Below are 19,026 nucleotides of genomic sequence, written 5' to 3'. Positions count from 1 at the left end.
GCCAGTTCCTGATCAATCTCTTTGTGAAGAAACCATCTTAGAGCTGAGGAGTGTCTAATAGCCAGAGCACAGCAGCTTTCAGTCCAGCTGTCTTCACTGGTGCACTTGCTGTTCCCCAGTGGTAGCCCAGGGGACCCAAGCTTCCTCAGATCTCTTTCTCTTCCTCCCTCGGGGGACGCCTCTGCCGGATTAAACAATTTTCCCAGCGGTGCCTCCACAGTTTCCCTCAGGAGGGAAGATACTGGCTTGCAGCAATAATATTGTTGCAGCTGCCACAGGCGAGGGCCTTGAAGCCTGCCGCTTCAGATGCGGAGAAGGATTTGTGTGCCCCAGGCACATCTTTTCCAGTGATATCTCGCAGTCTAATAAGAAGTATTCTGCTTCCCTATAAAACTTGCTTTGCTTGTTATCATGTCAGAAATCCTCTTGGCCCTTCACATCAGCCCACCCCAGTAAAACCAACTCGATCACTTGCCTGGAGTAAAGATGCTTGCAGCCAGCAGGTTGGTTGCTTTTAACCTTGAGGTACCTTGTGGGAGGAAAGTTGCTTATCTCAAGGCATTGCCTCGTTTCCTTTTCTTTTTGTACAGCACCCACGATGCTGAGCGTGGCAGTGGAGGCATTTATTTGTAGGGCTGTATGCACTATCTTCATAAGGAAGTAAGAAAACATTAGTAAGGATCACAACAATAATGTGGATGTTGTGGGCTGCGCGTAGAGGTCTTCTTCCCTATACACTCCTTCTTCTTGTCTCTTTGATGCAGCACTTGGAAAAAAGAGAGAGGGTGGTGTGGGAAATGCCTCCCATAGGGCCCCGCAACTGCTACAGAGCTGGCTCTGCCCCCAGAACGCTGCGTGTTCATTAAGGTGATGAAGGCTTCTGGGGCACTTCTTGGTGATTTCGGTGCATGTTACACGAAACACAAATGGAAGATTAATGAAAGATTGGAAAATAGCAGCAAAAATGCCCAAGTACTGTAAAAATATGGTGTCTCCCCCCTTTATATTCATACAGAAATAATGGGATGTTTTGGACTGAGTCCTCTCTTTAATGTTTTCTGCTATCGTTTCTTGTGCACGTTGAGACGGGAGGTTTCTTGGCACAGACTCTATCCAATCTCCAGTTGCTGTTTGCTTATGAAAACAAGTCTTTATCGTTCCCAAAGTTAGCAAACATTGATGTTCTAGGGTATTTAAATGCTTTCCTTAAAATTTCTCAAGTCTGCTTTGGGCTGACTTCTCCATCACCTACTTAACAGATGCCACCTGTAATTGCATCCTGTATAGGAACTCTGCTTATTTGCATAAAAACATCCAAATGCAGTCAGAGGGGCGGGTGGTTGAGGTGATTAATCTGCCTCATTATTAACATTAGAGCCTGTCATGATGATCGTGAGGTTAGCAGTACTATTCAGTGATCAGCAGAGAAAAGTCTGTGCCCTCCAGAAACTTAGGAGAGAAACCCAGTAATCTCTGCACACGCATCCTCTTTAAGTACTTGCTTCAACTTGTCATGCTTCTGTGTCTTTCTCTGGAAAAGGCTCTGTTGTTACTTCAGGGCTCTAAATCTGATTGCAGTGCAATTAAGGGCTGGATCCCGGTCGGTGCAGGCTGCCTGCAGCTTGTTCAGGCTGCTCTTTGCACAGGGACTTGCAGGATCAAGCCCGTAGTGGAGTATCATAGCAGTTTGCTATCCTTTTTGACACAGGTTGCCCATGTCATTTTTGTTTGCTGTGGGATATAGGTAGGCAATTCTGCCTTTGCGGTACCTGTCTGAGCTTTGCGTCTTGAGTTATTAAATTGGTTTATGCCAATATATTTGGAATATATACTACTGGTGAAGTTTCTCTCCTCTAGCAGTAAGATGATTTTACTTCAACTGTTTACACAGTTTCTTCTTTTGCTTGGTTTTTTTTTTTTTCTTCCCAAGTTCAGGGAGTCATCGAGTGCTCTTCTGTGTACTTTTACTAAGTTTTTTCTGTCCTGTCCGGGTTTTATGATGTTGCCTGTCATGGTTAATAAATGCATTAAATGCATATGGTATCTTACCAGGATTGGTTTTTTTCTTCTCTATTCCAACATACCGACTTTGCCCAGTGTGTTCCTGGGGCTAAAAGGCAATGTCCAGAAGGAGGGTGGTCTCCAGCCTTGCTTTAGTCATCGTGGGGGATATAAGTTGTGTTTGTTCAGAAATGCAGTATTCTGTTTCTTCACTTATACAAACGTAATTAGAAATGACTCCAAACAAGAGAGAGAAGTATTCAGGAGTATCAAGGAGAAGGAGATTTTAAGAGGTTTCCCTCTCTCTGGAGAGTGAGTAAAACTAAGTATGACAGTCTGGTTTGTATCTTCAGTTTACCACAGAGTAGACTTTGGAAAAGTACATTTTTAGCATTGGCTTGTCTTTGAGTGAGGGTGATGGAAACTGGCTTCCTTATCTGTAACATCTCATCAATTATTGCAGCCTTTTCAGAGCTGATCAGGAGCTTTGGAGAGATGCTGTATTTGCCAGGAAATGCTAATTTGAGGACTCAAAGCACAGAAGTTTATTTTGCTTTTTCTAGAAAAACCTCATAGAAGCTCCTGATCGAGGAGCTAAAACGTTATTAGCTCTGGTCTTTCCACATGATCGTTGCTCTTTGAGATCCTGGGGCCGTGCTTGCAGAAGATGCCCAGAGGCTCTACTCGTGGCCGTGCTCCCACGGGAGCGCTGTGGGCAGCGCGGACCGAGGCTCCCCGCGGGCATGAGGAGCACTACCCAGCCCTGGCTCAGGGCAGAGTGCAGCTGCGTGGCTTGGATCACAGGTGGAGTTTATTGTCTGCATGCCTTCATGAAGCAGTGCCGGAAAACCCCCGGATGGAAATTGTAGGATGAAATTGTAGCTTGTTTGTTTGTGTGTTGTTCAAGTACCCAGCCCATCCCTCTCCACCAAACTGTAAAAACACCTACATTGTGATACGCAGTACCACAGTAAAAGTCCCAGAAACAAGCTTCTAAGGCGTTTTTGCTCTTAGTCTTCCTGATACTGTTTTTCTCCTTCTTTTCAAACTTAGTCTCTCTCAACTTTGCAGGTGTTCCAGACATGAAGAACACAAGGGTCCAAAAGCAGAGTGCATTTATCTATTTTTTCTTTTTGTGGCCAACCACAACGAAAAACAAATTTGAGCACACGCCATGATTGTTCAAATAACAGATGATATTTTGAGATGGTACTGATCTAGCTGCTAATATTTATTAAAATGAGAAGCTTCATTACGGAGCAGTGTTGCAGTGTTAAATTTGACAGGTTCTGCCTGCGTTTGAGACGGTTCAGAAAGCTGAGAACATGTAAGTACAGGCTGCCTCTGCGTCTGCTGTCTTCTTGGCCTCAGTTGTTCTGAGCGTGCAGCAGCACATGTGCTTATGAGTTGGCAAAATCCAGAACCACAACCGCTCAGGCAAAATATAAATTAAAATGAGTATATTAGAAATACACTCTTGCTGATGTCACATATATATATATATATATATATATATATATATATATATATATATAAATAAAATCAGTGCTGCCCAAGCGTTAGTTCTGGATTCCTTCCAAAAAATCTAGTCACACTTCTCTTTGATCTTACTTTAATGTTTTTAATTTCAGTGAATTGTTTTAGTGATCTGAAACTGTTCAAAATCATAGCCACCCAGTACTTTTGAGCCTAATCAGTACTAAAGGAATGGGCAGGGTGCATATCTGGGCTATTAAAGTCAGTCTGCATAAATTAAATTACCTGTGTCCCCACTAACAATCTTATTTTACTAGAATTTGTTTTCTGTTTCTGTGCTACAGCATTTAAAAGAAGAATACACAAATAAATTGAGCAGCCTTGTTGGCCCCTGGGAATTTAGCACACTTTTAACATACTTGCAGGGCTCTGTACCGATTGGGCATTTTGCAGCAGGAGTCATTTTTGCAGCAGTCATTTTTCCGGACTGTTGCAGGCTACCAAGGGCAAGAAGCAGGGGGTTTGTTTCTAACAGAGCTGCCAAATGTGTGCTTCCAGAAGGTTTGTAGTGAGTCAGTGCAGACACACAATGATTTTAAGCTTTGTGTAGAATGCCCCAGGTCCAGAAAAGCTGTCACAGATACGCCGGCATGACAGCCCCGGCTCTGCAGCTCCTGTTCTACAGCTTTGACTGCCATTGATAATGCTCCCTGGCTTCTGCAGCTGTAGTCTCCTCTCTTCTGTACCCTTGGGCTATTGCAAGGTTAACTTTGTCGGGGAAAATGGCTTTATTAATATACTGTATGCCAGGGTGTGAAATGTTCTCCCATAAGTTGTGCCAGTGGTTTTCTGAAAGCTCCTCTTCTCGAGCTGACTTGCGTTGCCTCGTCCCTGTGCGTTGGATTTCACCACAGCTCATGTGCTTCCTGGCTGCAGAGGTGTTTCGGGACCTTCTGTTGGGCTCTCTGCAAGGTTTGTGCAGCCTCATGGCTGCAAAGGTTCACAGGCATCTCAGGCAGTTTGCCAGTTTCCAGCAGTAGCTTTCCCCAGCCTTTGGCTGGGAAGAGGCTGGTGCCCCACGGGTTTTCCACCGAGTGCCGGTGGGAGCCTCCTGCAGTCTTGCTCTCTCAGGCCTCTTCTCAGCCTAGTCTTACAGCTGCTGGGCCAGAAAGGCACAGACAAGTTTGAAGTAGCAGTAACACCTTGCCCCGGGCAACATGTTAGGTTTGCTTTCACTCCTAGAGGGAAAAATTAGACATCAAAGGGTCTCAGAAATTGCATCTTCAACAGGAGGCTCAACATGACAAACGTTGCCTCCTTTTCCCGTTGGATTGTGATTTAAAGTTTTCTTCTGCTCAAGGTCTTAAGCCCTTAATTTCACAGGAATGAGTTGTCTGGGTCGCTTTGATGAAGAATGCAGGATGTGTTGCCATTTGACCTGACAGAAATTTGAATGCTCTTTTCCACAGCTGCAGTGTTAGCTGCGGTGTTAGTGCCCGGCAGTGTTACCGTGCTACGCGGCTGATTCACTGATAAAGCGCAAGTGAGAGTCCTTTTGTTCCAGGATCTGGACAAACACGCCAAGGAGGCAGAATTTGCCTTTGTGACTTACTGCAATAAAGGAGATACTTAGAGGAAGGAGTGTAACCAAGAGTCTCTCGTTAGCAAAACCTGAGGAGACAACAGATCTTGTCCAAACTCGCATAACAAAACCATGGCAAAGCCAAGAGAGAAATCAAATTTCCTAACTGCGCTCGGTGCTTTCATCATGAGGCTGTTCCTCTGGGGTTTTGCTTTTTCCTTAAACAGGGAAAATAAAGGCTCTCTGCAATCCCTGGGGGGCCACTCTACAGTCTCCTGCTACTCCTCGGCGTTCTCCTTCCAGCGCTGGAATGTTTCTGAGCTTGTTGCTCACTCAAGGGTTTGAGCCATTTATTTTGTTTGTTTATCATAGAGGTCTGGTGGGAAGGCAGATGTTACGTGGGAAAGCTCTTTTCTGGATCTGTTTATCCCAGCTCTGTGGAATCTCACAGACCACCACTAGCAAGGAGCTATTAGGTATCAATTGTGAGATAGTGGCATTTGGAGAAGAGGGCGCGTATTAGTTCTCTTAAGCAACTTTGCAGCAAGAACAATGATTTCTTGGCGTGTTATGGGTTGGTGTTTAAAATGGACATTTGTACGGCTTTGTTTCTATATAGTCATTCGACCTTTTGAAATATTGGTATTTTAGGAAGTGCTCCGTATTTGTACGTGTCTGACAATAAACAGCTGACTTGAACTCCCAAAATACATTGTCTAGGCAGTACTTAGCTATGAAGAGATGCTTCTAAATAAATCTCATTTGAATGCCTGCATTCAAAATTAAAAATCAAGCTTTTTGCTTTTGCCCGTCTTTCTTTGCCTTGGCATTTCATGGTGCTTCAAGGAACTTAGCAATTAAACTTTATGCGTTTATGGTAGCAGGATAGCTGGAAAGGGCAGGTCTTTGAGTTGCAGAGAATTCCTGTTTCTAAATACAGACTTCAAGATCTGGCCTGTATCTGTCTTTGGCTGGTACTTTCCAACACAGATTTCAAAATGGGCTGAATTCACAGATTCTTAAGATTTATGACGAAACGAGTTAACATAGTAATGTTTTATCAGGAAGGAGCCCTAATGAGGGTGTCCATGCACTTGTGAAGACTAGAAAGCATCTTATTCTTGCCAAGAGTCTGTAGGTTTGCAAAGTGGCAGATCTGTAGAGAGAGCAGAGCAAAGACTGGGTATAGAAAGCTAATTTTTGTTTTTTCTTATAGTTCAGTGCAAGAGAGCAGGCACAAATTGAAAACACTTTCTATGTTGAGGGGAGGATGACCACAAAACTAAACCAATTTATCATTTGAAGAAAATGTATATGAAGTACACATGACTGCGTATTTGAAAGAAGCAAAGATCTACAAATTTTGCAAGACACAAATCTGTTTTCCAGCTGCCTCGGTAGCCTTTGGGGTGCCCCCCTCACGGGCAGATTTTTGGCCATCCCTCTCCTGAGCCGCAGCGTGGCCACCGAGATGCGAGGCAATTTCAGGCTTGGTCCCCCTCGCCGCATTTTCCACGGGCTCTCGATGAAGCCAGCTTGTTTCCGGGGCTCTTGGGCTGCTCTTGCTCAGCTGTGTGGGGGGAGATGTTTAGCAAAGGATTGCTGGCCAGTTCCAAAGGAGAGGGGAAAGTATGCGTTGTTTGGGAATGGGGAGACGAGAGCCCAGTTAGTGGGGCAATGTGTTTCATCACAGCGGCAGTTGCATGAGGAGTTGTCAGCGGCGGCAGCTTCTGGTTCATCCTGTGGGCAGGAAACACTGCGAGGAAGAACTGCGAGGGTCTCTGGAAGCCTTGTGCTGCTTGTTTTGTTGCTGCAGTCTGGTTTGCTCGACCCTGCTGTAAATCGGGCAGAAAATGCCGGGTGAGTTCACAGCGTGCTATGCGTACGTGTGCTGTGGCAGATAGGAAATCCTGCTCTCCTTGCTTTCTGCTTAGGATCAGATTTGTTTAGCAGTTAGCAGAAAATTGCTTTAGACGTGAAAGTTAGGTACAGGAGGGTTGCAGCAGCACTTAATACTGTCAGTTTGTGACTCAGTGCTCTGCCGAACCTGCTGGTGAATAACTCGGGCTCCTTCCACCTTTGTTCCCATTTAGAAAATGCTTATTATGGCACTTCCCTCTAAGAAAAACTGTGGAGATAAGTCCAAGTAGTGATTGTGAGGTGCTAAGGTGTCACGGGGAAGGAGCCATTTAAACTCATAGATCTATGTAAAAATCATTGGGTTTTCTTCAGCATTTACTAGCAATTGTAACCCAAATAACGGGAAGCTGTGGCTTTTGTGTGTAGCCATTACACCTCAGGGAAGCCCCCACTTACTGAAGAAAACATGTTTTCCCAGGTGTGTTTATTCATTTCATGGCTGTGGAAAGAGATACCAAGTACTTGGGTTTGACTGTGTGTTTGATAGTTCTCTGCAGGCAGGGCGTGGAGGGATTGTGGCATTTCTTGCCACGCGGGTGTATTTGAACGTGGCTCTTGCAGCTGAAGACAGGTATGGAGAGCTGCAGAGGCAGGTTGGCTGTGCCTGGTAAGCTGCTGTATGATGGCCTTCTTCATTCAGCTTGGTGCTGAGGAAAACCAGTGCATTACCTATGCTGTTTTCCATGGGTAACAGCAAGTTTGTGTAGCATCTGCTCCCGTGAAGCATCATTTTTCTTTCCACATTCGAACTGCAGCATCGCTTCTGCATGGTTCTGTATGAGGGCACAAGGGCTGCAGCGAAGCTCATGCCATGTTTGCATGTTCCTTCGTGAACGTCTCTGTCCTTTTCCCTTCCCCCCCCAACTAAATTAGTCAGAGAAGTATTTGTATGATTGGAATTTGTTTTAAAAATATTCTTAGGAGGCATTCCATTCTGTAGAATTATTTACTGGGTATCTGACATCGTTTGGTGAGGAGATCTGCAAAGCATTTCAGAATGTGTGTACGTATTTATTCATTGTTACAACTGGGCTTTTTTGTTGTTGTTCTTTTTGCATAAGTAGTAAATAGGAGAATGATATATAAAAGAAAAATCCGCAATGATTTTTTGTGCATTTTTTTCTTTCAACAGACGTACATTGGCAGTGTGGTGATATCAATAAACCCCTACAGACCTCTACCCATTTATACTCCAGAGAAAGTTGAAGAATACAGAAACCGAAACTTTTATGAGCTCAGCCCCCACATGTAAGTACAGTGAAGAAGCTTTAGTTTTCATGCTGTCCTGAAGCAGATGGTGCCAGCTGTCTTTCTCATCAAAAGGTCTATGTTGATTAAAGCAAACATAATACCCCCCCCATAACACAGCAAAAAAAAAAAAAAAGAGAGAAAAAAGTTCATCCTTCTTTTAAAGAGAAGTCGAGATGATTTACACTTTGTGTTTCATGTATTTAGATGCTGGTACATGCATTTCAGAACATTTTCCTGTAACCGCATTGTAAGCAGTCTGTTTTCAAGGAAATCCACTGCTTGCGAAGTCCAGATTGCCTTGTGAAAGCCTCCAAGTGTTAAATATGTTTGAGTAACATAGTATTCCTTTGGGTATTTGAAACTGTTAATTTCTCTTTGCACAGTTCAAAAAATGAAAAAACCCTCATGATGATTGTGGAACAGATTGGTCGTACCTGAATGGCATCTGTGGGAGAACAAAAACTGTCTCCTCTGGTCTGTTCTGGGTGGAAATGAGCCAATTCAAGAGGGCAGCCAAAGTGCCATAAATATGTAATATAAATCGTAAGACTAAAACGTATTGCAAATATACAGTATTGCAAGTATACAGTATACAGATCATATATTGCAAAATATGATTTGCATACGATGTAAATTCCAGGTCTATATTTAGGAGTGGAAGGCTGAAAAGTAAGTATAAACTCGTTCTGATTTTGTTCACCTTCGGCAATTCCTTCCTGGGGATGCACAGTGCAGAGAAGCCTAAGGCCTGGCCAGCGTCACACCTCTTTCCTGCACTGGGAGGTGACCGTCAGGACCAGACATGACCCGTATCATTCGGGCACAGTCAGAGTTCCTGGAGAAGCCCTGGTGAAACCCTGTCCGTAACAGGACGAGACTTGGATCGAGGTGTGGTGGTGTGGCTGGACATGAGGCATCTTGTCTTCAAGGCCGTATGTTGTAGTAATTGTTTTATCGCGTTAGACGTCGTAGTGGCGAGGTTAGAGCCAGCTGTTCCTCTTCCCCGCGCGATGCTGGGGTAGGGAAATGCTTCCAGCATCCTGTGAGGTTGTCAGCACGCTTTGCAGTTACACATTCAGGAGGCTGTGTGGAGTGGTCAGTGGTCGGATAAATGACTACACGTGGCCATAAGCTTCAGCATCTTCCTCTGGTGTTAGCTTTTAGATTAAAAGGAAATTATGTGTGGAAAGACATCTGGAAGTTATTTTATTCTGATTAATTCTTTGCCTTCATACGTCACCTGTAACTCTTCCAAATACATTGGCTGAAATGCTAACAGCCAATTAAGCAGATCAAATGAGCTTCTGGTCCTTTTCTTGGTCCTTTTGGATCCAAACTTTCCCTATGTTCAGATTTTCTTCACAGCTTTGTTCAGCGAGCACAATTGCTTGCTGAATTAACACAGTTGGCTTGCTAAAAGAACTTTCTGCTTGACTAACTTTGCTCAGTTGCATAAAATTTGCTGGCATATGATGGAGGATTTTAAAAATAAAACCTGGGAGTAACAGTTTGTCTGACATTCTGAAAGTCAGCGCGAAGTACTTGGTTACATGTTGGACAAAGTAATATATTGATCTCTGCTTCTCCATCTCTCCTGCGAGAGAGTTTTCCAGAATAAAAATGGTCAATAAGCATTCCGGTACATATTTTTTCGTTGCTTAATCCAATCAAATATGCATTCTACTTTGACTAGAGAAATGTTTGTCTTTCAGTATTAAAATGTAAATTAGTTTCAAGGTGGTAAGGGCAGGTGTCAGAAGCTTAGAGTGAGAGACTCAGGGAAAAGAAAGGAGAACCTGAACTGAGTAGGAAATCGTTTCATTGATGTCATTTGTTGCTAATGACAGTAATTGTATGCTCAGGCTGCCATCTCAGAATGAGAACTCCTGGAATCCAAGCACTGGAAATCCACTCTAAGAGCAGTAGGCTGGGGAGAGAAAATATTCAGTTTTAGCTTATGTCAGGAAATCTTGACTGTGTATTAGTAAGGGAGTTTCCCTCGCAAGTTTAGTTACAGTGCCAAGTCATGGAACATTACAAGACTGATTTGTCTGGGGCAGATGTGATCTCTCCACAGGTTTTCTTTATTTGGTATTGCTTCTGTATGAGGATTTTGTCTTCTAACACCCATTAGGCAAAATATCCTTAAAAATACAGGATTATGAAATAGTTTCTTACAGTTTATTCTGAAGATGCGGTGTTTTCATATTTCTGTAGTTTGAAAGCTGTTACCCTGTGGTGACCTTGCTTTCCTTCTCACCTGTGGGAAGATGCTAATGAGAACTGGAGATGTGAGCACCACTTGTCTCCTCCAAAACTGGTAAACTTCTGACTGTCTTTAAAAGATGCTTCTAAAATACCGTAGGTGCATAAAGTAAGTGTTACGTGTGCTGTCTTACCCCATGTCGGACAAGCCTAAACAGCCTTGTACTGGTAGCCTAAGGATTCACACCAGCCTGGTTGTCCCCTCTGTGAACACAGGGCTGGACCAGGAGATGTGGCCGCGTGGTCCTGCTGCAGCCAGCCCAGCCTGGCATTGCCCCAGCCTCGGAGCTGGCAGCTGATTCTGGGGTTGACAGGTCTGGGAGCAGCAGGCCACTGCTGGGAGCAGGGTTCGGGCACAGCTGATTGCTTCACTTCCACAGACACCCTGCAGTCCTCGGGGTCAGGAGCTTTAATGCAGAGGTTGTGTGGCACATCGCAATGCGGGGTATTCCTTCTGGTGCAAGTGTGTGTGTGTGTGTGGAGGGGGAACCACAGTGGTTTGTTGAGATCTGCATGCTTGGTTTTCTTTGATGTGTGACTCTCCGTTGAGCTGTGGCCTCTTCAGAAGACCTGATTTTGGGTAAGCCCACTGCACCAGTTCAGTGTGCTTTGGGAAGGACTTTTGGTTCCTGTTGTGTAATCATGGGCAAATCAAAACTCTTGGTTGTTCATAAGGAAGCTAATATACATGACCTGGAAAGTGTGCTTATAAATGGAGCTATATATAGTATGTTTGTTATTTCTGTGTCTCCTTTGGGCAAATAATCAGTCTAATTGATCACTAGTGCTAGCTAGAAAAGTTCGCACAATTTATTGCAAAAAAAAACTAGCAGTGGTTTGGATTTGATGAAATTCCTCTAGAAACCGGTCTGTGTGGCACCAAACACTTCTGTCTGAAGTAAAGGTGTTGTCACCTGATGGCTCATGTTCTCCAAGGTCTGTCATTTCAGAGAGAACCGCCTGGGTTGGATGGCCAGGCTTAACACATCAGTGTCTCTGGAGCAGACTGCTGAGGGACATTTCCAGAGCTAGGGCTCTGTGTGGGAGTTTAGGAGAAATGAAGATTTTAAATCACATTTTGGTTGTTTTCCAGTAGTTTCATATGGCCTTCTGACTGTGCTTGGGGTATATGCAAGTGTCTGGATGTGAGGGATTGTGACAGGGAGGGTGTGCTTGAGAAATCCAGCTGTCCCAGTGAAATAGCAGGCTGGGTGAGAAAATTAAAAGGGAAGGAAAAGGAGAGAAGTGTATAATGACGTGAAGGAAATCCATACCTCGAGACTTTTTTTCATGCATGGTCACTGAAGGAAACACAAAACCATGTGAGTGGAAATCTGTTCATGTGTTTTCTTAACCCTAATCCGAAAGACGAGGGGAGTCATCACCTTCTCATCTACCCTGTGTTTCCTCAGCAGCATCTACAAGAGTGCCCAGTGCTTTGGTGATGCTAGTTAATACTTAATTGCAGGTTTCAGGCTTTTTTTTTTTTTTTTTAAACTTTTTTAAATGGTCTTTGGAAACTAGGGAGGCTGCAAATGCATCTTGACCAGGCAGCCACAGGATCCCTGGCAGACGGAGTTCACGGTCAGATGATTTTGGATAACATTATACCGGTTAAAATTGGATCTAAGAGTTTTTATTTTTATAGTCCATTCTTCTCTAAATTCACTGTTGTTGTGGCACCGTGTAAAAAGTGTTACTTTTCTAGGCCTCTGGAATGCTTGTTTTCCTACTCTGTGGCTATTTGCATAGCTGCAGCAGGAAGTTTACCAAGCATTTTATTTATTTATTTATTCCCCCAGTGTTTTGTTGATCTTAATGTTTTTGTCTTTATCTGTGAGGCAGGATCAAACTTGTCTCTGACTCAGCAGGGCAGAGTATGACATTTCAGTGCTCAAACAATTTGCCGCTTGATTTGTGCAGTCCTCACACTTGTGTTCTGCTCTTTCAGTTGATGTAATTACCCTTTCAGTTGATGTAATTGCTGTTTTGCTTACCTTGTGGGTAGCCTAGACGTGAGAGACAACCAAGCTGTCCACCTTGCTAATTTATATCGACTTCCACCAGTGACAAAGGCGGCTGCTGGAATCTTCAAAGCGAAGGCAATATGAAATAAACAGTTCGTTGTACCATTTATTTGTAGCCACGGTGCTGTATCACTTTCTTACCAGTAACAGGTTTGCTCTATGGGATTGCAGAGCAGGTGCTTTATTGCATTTCCTATCTTAACAGCAGCTGCTGACTACCAGCAGCTCTCTATCTCTGGCGGGTAACATGCGGTGTGTCTCTCTGCTCCCCTTTCCAGTCTGAAATGCCTTAACTTCTCACTTTAGAATTGCTAATTATTTTAAGTTGAGGAACAAAATAGAAAGTGGTAATTGTACTGCTAGCGACAAGTTGCAAGCCAGTAAGAATTTGTAGTCAACACACTTTTTTTTTTTTTTTTTTAAAGATGCACCAATATATTTAAGATGAATAACTGGGACATCAGTAAAATTTCTGGAGGAGATTTTTATCAGACAGCATGTTAGAAATGTGACTGATCTGCCAGTCTATTGAATTCCACTTGGGCAATTTTGCTGTACATTTTATTTACTTGTTATTAGTATTTTGGAGTCAAATATTTTCTGAATAGACAATAGTTTTGCATTAAAAGCTTTCAGATATGTAGAGATTTGCAGGCAAGTCCTGAAAAATGGTCTGCCTTTACATAGGATGCAACTACAGAGATATCAACCTGATGCCTCTTACAACAAGGCACTTAATTATGTGTTCCTTGTTTCAGTGGTCAATGTATTAATAGTTCACGGGACAAATCATTTTCATATCTGCAGTTATATTGACAATAGGCAAAACTGGCTGTTACTTATTCAAGTCAGGACTGTTTTGAGTCAGTGTAAGCAGTGAATATAAAAGTTATAGTTCTGCTTCTGGCTTTTTTTGTTGGTTTTCCAGGATTGCATGTCTTCAGAAACACTAAGGTTACAGTAACATTTTTTTTATTTAAAAAGCAACATTGATTTAAAGCAAATATTTTTGTCTGAAGGGGTGGTGAAGTCTCAGCTGTGAGGGATAGTGGTTGCCTATATGTAAAACTAGGACATTCCCCGTAGCCATCAGTTTTAAGATACACAGTAAGTCATTTTATTTGCTGTAGAAGGGGCTGGTGGGGTGAGAGCCTGTACTATATAGTTTAGCGTCCTTCTTTGACCCTGCATGTTTATTTTAACGCTTCCTTTTCATCTTGTCCTTTCCTCATCTTCACGTGCCTTTTTTTTTTTCCTTTCTTCTTTATTTGGACAACTCTGCTAACACCCCAAAGGTTTTGCTCAGCTCATGGTACCCCCTTTTTACAATCCTTTGGCTCCTATTCCTAGTAATTCCTGACTTCTCCAGAAATTCACCCTTTGGACTCGTTCACGTGGCTCAGCAGAGTGCCTATTTCTGAAGAGATTTGTAGTCAGGGAAGACAATCACTTTGATCACTTCAAAGGTTAGTTGGCAAAATTAACTACTGGGCAGGGCGGGAGGGTCTGCAGCTGACAGAAATCATAAATAGCAGTTAAGGAAGACTGCCTGTGTGTAATATTTAAACCCGTGCTAGGAACGAGTTGAAAGAAGAAAGCGGAAGGAAAAAAAACACAGAAAATACTTTGGAAGGGGTCAGGCTTAAGGCTCTTGACCTCTACAGAGTGGCAGTACTGGATATGGCATATCCATGAAGATAAATCCCTCAAGCGTATAAATGACAAGAGGATGAAGCATCGCGCTTGCTTCAAGAGTCAGCAGGACTTCATGCCTGAGAGGAAGGAGCCTGTTGTATTGCAGGCTGCTGGCCCACCTCCCATGGGTGCACGATGTCCTGAGTTTTTTGACAGGAGCCCCCAGAAGTGCTGAGAAAGCAGAGTTTTGAGGAAGGCAGCTGTGATGTGGCTGTCTTGAAGCAGCCATCTGATTTTCTGTAGAGCATTTGGGAAGAGATTTGTGAGATTGAAAGCTTAGGACATAAAGGAAGATTTTTCTTGCACGCAGCAATACGTTAGACATTTTCCTGAAATCTGAGCAGGGCTGTTTTAGTTGGTTTTGGTAGCACGTTATGCAGACATCTGACCCCAGTGCTTGCGAGGTGAATGTAGTCTTATCAACGTGAACAGTAGCTGCTTGTGTGCTGCTGTTATTAGATCGCATGAAATTTTGTAATAATACCTAATAACACAGGAACTGATTTATAGCAGCTCGTGGGGTTGTAAAGAGGCTCAGAAAACGTGCCCAACGCCCAAGGAGTATAAACAGCCTGGAAAGCAGTGCGCAGATGAATGTTGGGCTTTATTTTAATTTTTAAAATGGTCTGGCGTGACATTTAGACTGGATTACAAAGTTCATTGGAACGAGCCTTTGCGTCTATCCTCTAAGGAGCTTTGTCTAACTTAAGAAATGAAAAGGCCCTTTACATTTTTGTTTGTGGCACCGGTGCTGTCCCTCCTCTGTAAGGGCTTGGGAGCTTGGCACGGGGGATTTTCACCAGGAAAATACACGTTGCTGTTTGTAGTCGCAGAGCATGGGGCTGCCGGAGTGTTTATGGCACAAGAAAGCCATTCAGAAGCACCAAATCTGTGGGTTTTATGGGTGGTTTCCTTTCCATCTGGCAGCGTTGTCACGACCATGTCACAAGGCCCCTCGCCCTTGGCAGAGCCCATTTCACTCCGGTAGCGCGTGTGCTTGTCCCTCAGCTGCCATGCGTGGTCCTTGCCGGCTACAAGGAGCTGGGCACTGCTGGAGAAGCCTGCAAAAAATGCAAGAATCGGTACCTTGAAAGCAGAACAGGTTTGTAAGGGAAACGCTGAACCGGAGATCAGTTCCAGATGCTTCTGTAACTCCAGAATCGTCATCGTGGTGCACGAAGGAAAATAATCTTGGGGGATCCTTCGTGAATTAACCACTGGCTTAGAGCCTAAGCAAAATCACTTTGTTTTCAGTACAGTTTTCAAATATTTACCCATACCTCTGTACACAGCATACTTTCACATTTCATTTCTGTCGTGTTGGGGATTAAGAGTCAAATGTTTTTAGTTATCTGTGACAATCTCTCTCTTTTCTTTCTTCTTTTTTTTCTTTTTTTTTTGTGTGATATGAGTGCATTTGGGATAGTCTGTGTTTATTTGTAAGCATAAAAACATTTCGTTTTGGCTAGATTGTTAAAGCCAAGATTATTAAAAAAAGAAAAAAACATCCTATGTGTTGGCTATTTGGAGATGTGTGTTAATGCTCCAGGAGTCTAAACTCATGGTAACTTTTTTGCCAGATCCCATTTCTCTCATTTTCCTGGAACCGAAACTTCTGTCTAGAGCTCATATTACGCCGTTGATATTTTTAGGACATAGAATGCTGAGGTTTTCTTTTAATTAATTCACACTGTCACATAAAGCCGAATCCCGCTAATGCACACCAAAGGCTTGGGAATCCATTCAGCATGACCGGCTGAATGTTGTGAATGAAACGGGCCCTTCGTTAAACAGGGAAAAGGAATACTGAGAAACTGAATAATTTTTCATTTTTGTAATGCACTTCTCCAAATTTGTCAATACATGGCTGCTCTTTGTGTCTTTGGATATTGCAAACTGTTCCCTTTGCAGCTTTTTCACTTGTACACCTAGGCTAGAAATCAGACCAACGTTTTGTGTGCTGCTTAACACATCGAAATTCTTCTGGTTAGAAAATTGACTGATGTGATGGTAGAACTTGGAAATAAAAACAATTTTAAACACCTCGTGCAGCTTTCTATGTGTAACTATATTTAAAGAAAGGATCTGGATTATATTTAAGAAAGGATTTTCATTAAAATGTTGGGACTTTTTGCACACTGGAAAGAATGAGAAGTACTTAAAGGAGACACTGCTGTGTTTCGGTTTTGAGATCCAGACTTAAAAGTGAGGGCAGGTAGAGGCCCTATTGGAAACAAGAGAAATCCCATTTGATGCATGGTGTGTACATGGATCAAAATTTTCCTTATGCCTTCCCTAAAGTGGCAGCATGGTACTCTGAAGAACTGGGATTTCAGATTGCAATTAAGAACAGCTGTCGTTCTTTCTGGGGAAATGTCTCATTGTGCTTAATGGTGCCTTTTTTTTTTTTAAGCAACTTATAACACACCAGCAAATGCCCATCTGCTATGCTAGGAGCCTTTGTCATGATGTTAGAGACAGCATAAACAAAGCTAATGTTTAAAGCCTTGAAACTTCAGCTAAAATCCAGCTCTCTTACCACCTTCAGAAGCACTTTTTCCATTCGGTCTCCTTTTGTCTGTGACTATATGCAAAAGGCTCTGATTTCTACAACTCTGAGTACATTGTGGTTAGTGTAGTTTGGGTTATTAAAGATAAACTATTTCACGTTAGGAATTAGGAAATACACAGTCTTAATATTTACTGTCTAGCACACTGAATAATCTTTTCCTTATGTTTTGGATAGATAAGAGAGCTGGGACTGGGGTTTACAAATAAAGCTCTGAACTACAAAGACGGTTTAATTGTGGTCATTTCTGTAAATTAGTTCAAATCTGAAATTTTCTTGTATACACAGTTTCCTTCTGTATACTACAGAAATGATTTTTACATGCTAAGCCTTGTGGAGTTCAAGCTAGAGCTGACCATAATCACTCTGAGACAATTCTCAGCAAGGCTGTGACCTCAGGATGGAAGAGGTGTGTGCAGTGGGCGCCCGTGTCGAGGGGTAGCAGAGCAGCAAGGGCACATATATATATATATATATATATATATATATATATATATATATCCCCAAATCCCATGCATAAGTTTGAACAGGTGTCTGTTTATAGACTGGACAGGCTCGTTAGCTTGGTGTTGTGCCTGAGCTAATGAGCGCACAGGATCTCTGAGATGCGCCTTAGTCCCTGCTTTACCCAGGGGTTCCCAAGTGGTACTTTATTTCAAAATGTGAGCTGGAGGTGAAATAAAGCTACGTGAGGCTCCTTAAACTCCTTGGTTTGTTAAGAGTACTTAGAGTTACTTGAAAAATCCAAAAATTCGGTAGCTCTTCCAAGCAGTGTTAAGTGGCAACATGCCTATGTAATTACACAATGCTGCAGTTACCTATCAGATGTTTTCAGGATAACTGAATTATTTTTATTTGCGGTTTTGTTGCTGCAGTCTCTGATAAACTTGCGGGTAGCTGCATGGCATGAGTAACAGTGCTCCTGTGTTACGGAGCCTGCATTTCCAACCTGGTGATCAGCAACTTGCCCAAGCTTGATTAGCTGAGGGGATGTGACAGTGCCCTTACTTCTCCTGACAGCAAACTGTGTTGCCACCCAGTGCAGCCCCACACCTAGTGCCAGTTCAGCAGCTTTTAAGAGCAAGCCATTGAATGTGCTGTGGACATGCTTACTGGGGTAGATACTGTTTGCTAAGATTTAGAGAGAGGATTTGTTTTACAGTTTGGATTAGAAAGTGGCACAGTTATCTTTATGTTCAGAGACCTTGTCCACCAGATGAAGGAAAATAATGCGACAGCTGGGTTTGAGGCTCCTTGTAAAGGTGGTCATTTCTTTTCCATCATAGCAAGTTGCTCCAAAGAGGTGCCTTGGATGTTGTTGAAGTAGGCAGAAAATCATATGCTGCGTACACATCTTTTGTGTACAATGCAGGGAAAAGACCACCGTGTGTTTTCTAAAAATACGCATTTTTTTGGGCTGTTGCTCTGTGAAAAGGAAGCAGTCAGAACTGAGCAGGAGGTCGCTCGCTGTCCCTGGGGAGGGAAGGGACCAGGACCAACGGGTTGCTGGGAGCCGCAAGGCTGCAGCACGATGTGTTTGAAGCATGTCCGAAAGCTGCTTCGTCCTGAGGAAGACAAGATCTCCAGAAAGAACACTTAAATTACAATGAAAAGTGCTTATATGAGCATCTGAGGGTATATTATATTCCCAGCTTACCGGACCAGAAGATAAATGTCTCTGGTTTAACAGTAGGCTGTGGTTTAAAGTGTTTTACTCTCAAAAATCGAGAGTGGCTTTGTCCGTCCTATTCCCTCTCTCCCTTGCCTTCCATAAATTACGGCTGCTTCTTACAAATCAGATGGGCTGATTTACACAGCCATAGGCTTTGTTCTGTGTCTAGTAACGTCACAGTTGCTAGCATGAATAACAAAGTGGGGAAGTGTATGCAGGAGGTGTGCTTCTGCAGTGTATATTAGCCACACAGTATTGTTGATAAAACAGGTTTCTGTACTCACTAGGAAAACCAAATAGGTTTAAAAATGCAGAAGTATTTTGAATGGGGTAAAAGCCTTTCCATCTGTCGTAGCACACCTCTTTATCCTGGTGTTTAAACTCATTTAATTTTTTCCCTGATTGGCATTTTTCAAAGAGCAGCTGCTCGCCTGTGAAGGTCTGTCCTAGCCCATGCTCCGTCAGCTGCTGCTTCATTCACACCAGTGGCAAGCTAATCAACCTTTTCTTTTCAAGTGTGTCAAAATGCCGAACACGAGTCAGTTTGTAATTATGGGAAATGGGAGCA

At 43.1% G+C, this 19,026-nt stretch overlaps 1 protein-coding gene across 9 annotated transcripts in view; it reads left to right on the top strand.

The window, feature by feature from the left end:
• MYO1B (myosin IB) overlaps positions 1 to 19,026 on the top strand; it is a 130,222-nt gene that overhangs the window by 43,908 nt on the left and 67,288 nt on the right. For all 9 annotated transcript variants that reach the window (XM_035572352.2, XM_035572392.2, XM_035572396.2 and 6 more), the window contains one exon: positions 8,112 to 8,227. In XM_035572352.2, coding sequence (XP_035428245.1) covers positions 8,112 to 8,227 — 116 coding nt within the window. The remainder of the gene's footprint in view (positions 1 to 8,111; positions 8,228 to 19,026) is intronic.

The sequence above is a fragment of the Cygnus atratus genome, chromosome 6, assembly GCF_013377495.2.
Source record: "Cygnus atratus isolate AKBS03 ecotype Queensland, Australia chromosome 6, CAtr_DNAZoo_HiC_assembly, whole genome shotgun sequence".
Taxonomy (NCBI): domain Eukaryota; kingdom Metazoa; phylum Chordata; class Aves; order Anseriformes; family Anatidae; genus Cygnus; species Cygnus atratus.
This window is presented reverse-complemented; position numbering and strand designations above follow the sequence as displayed.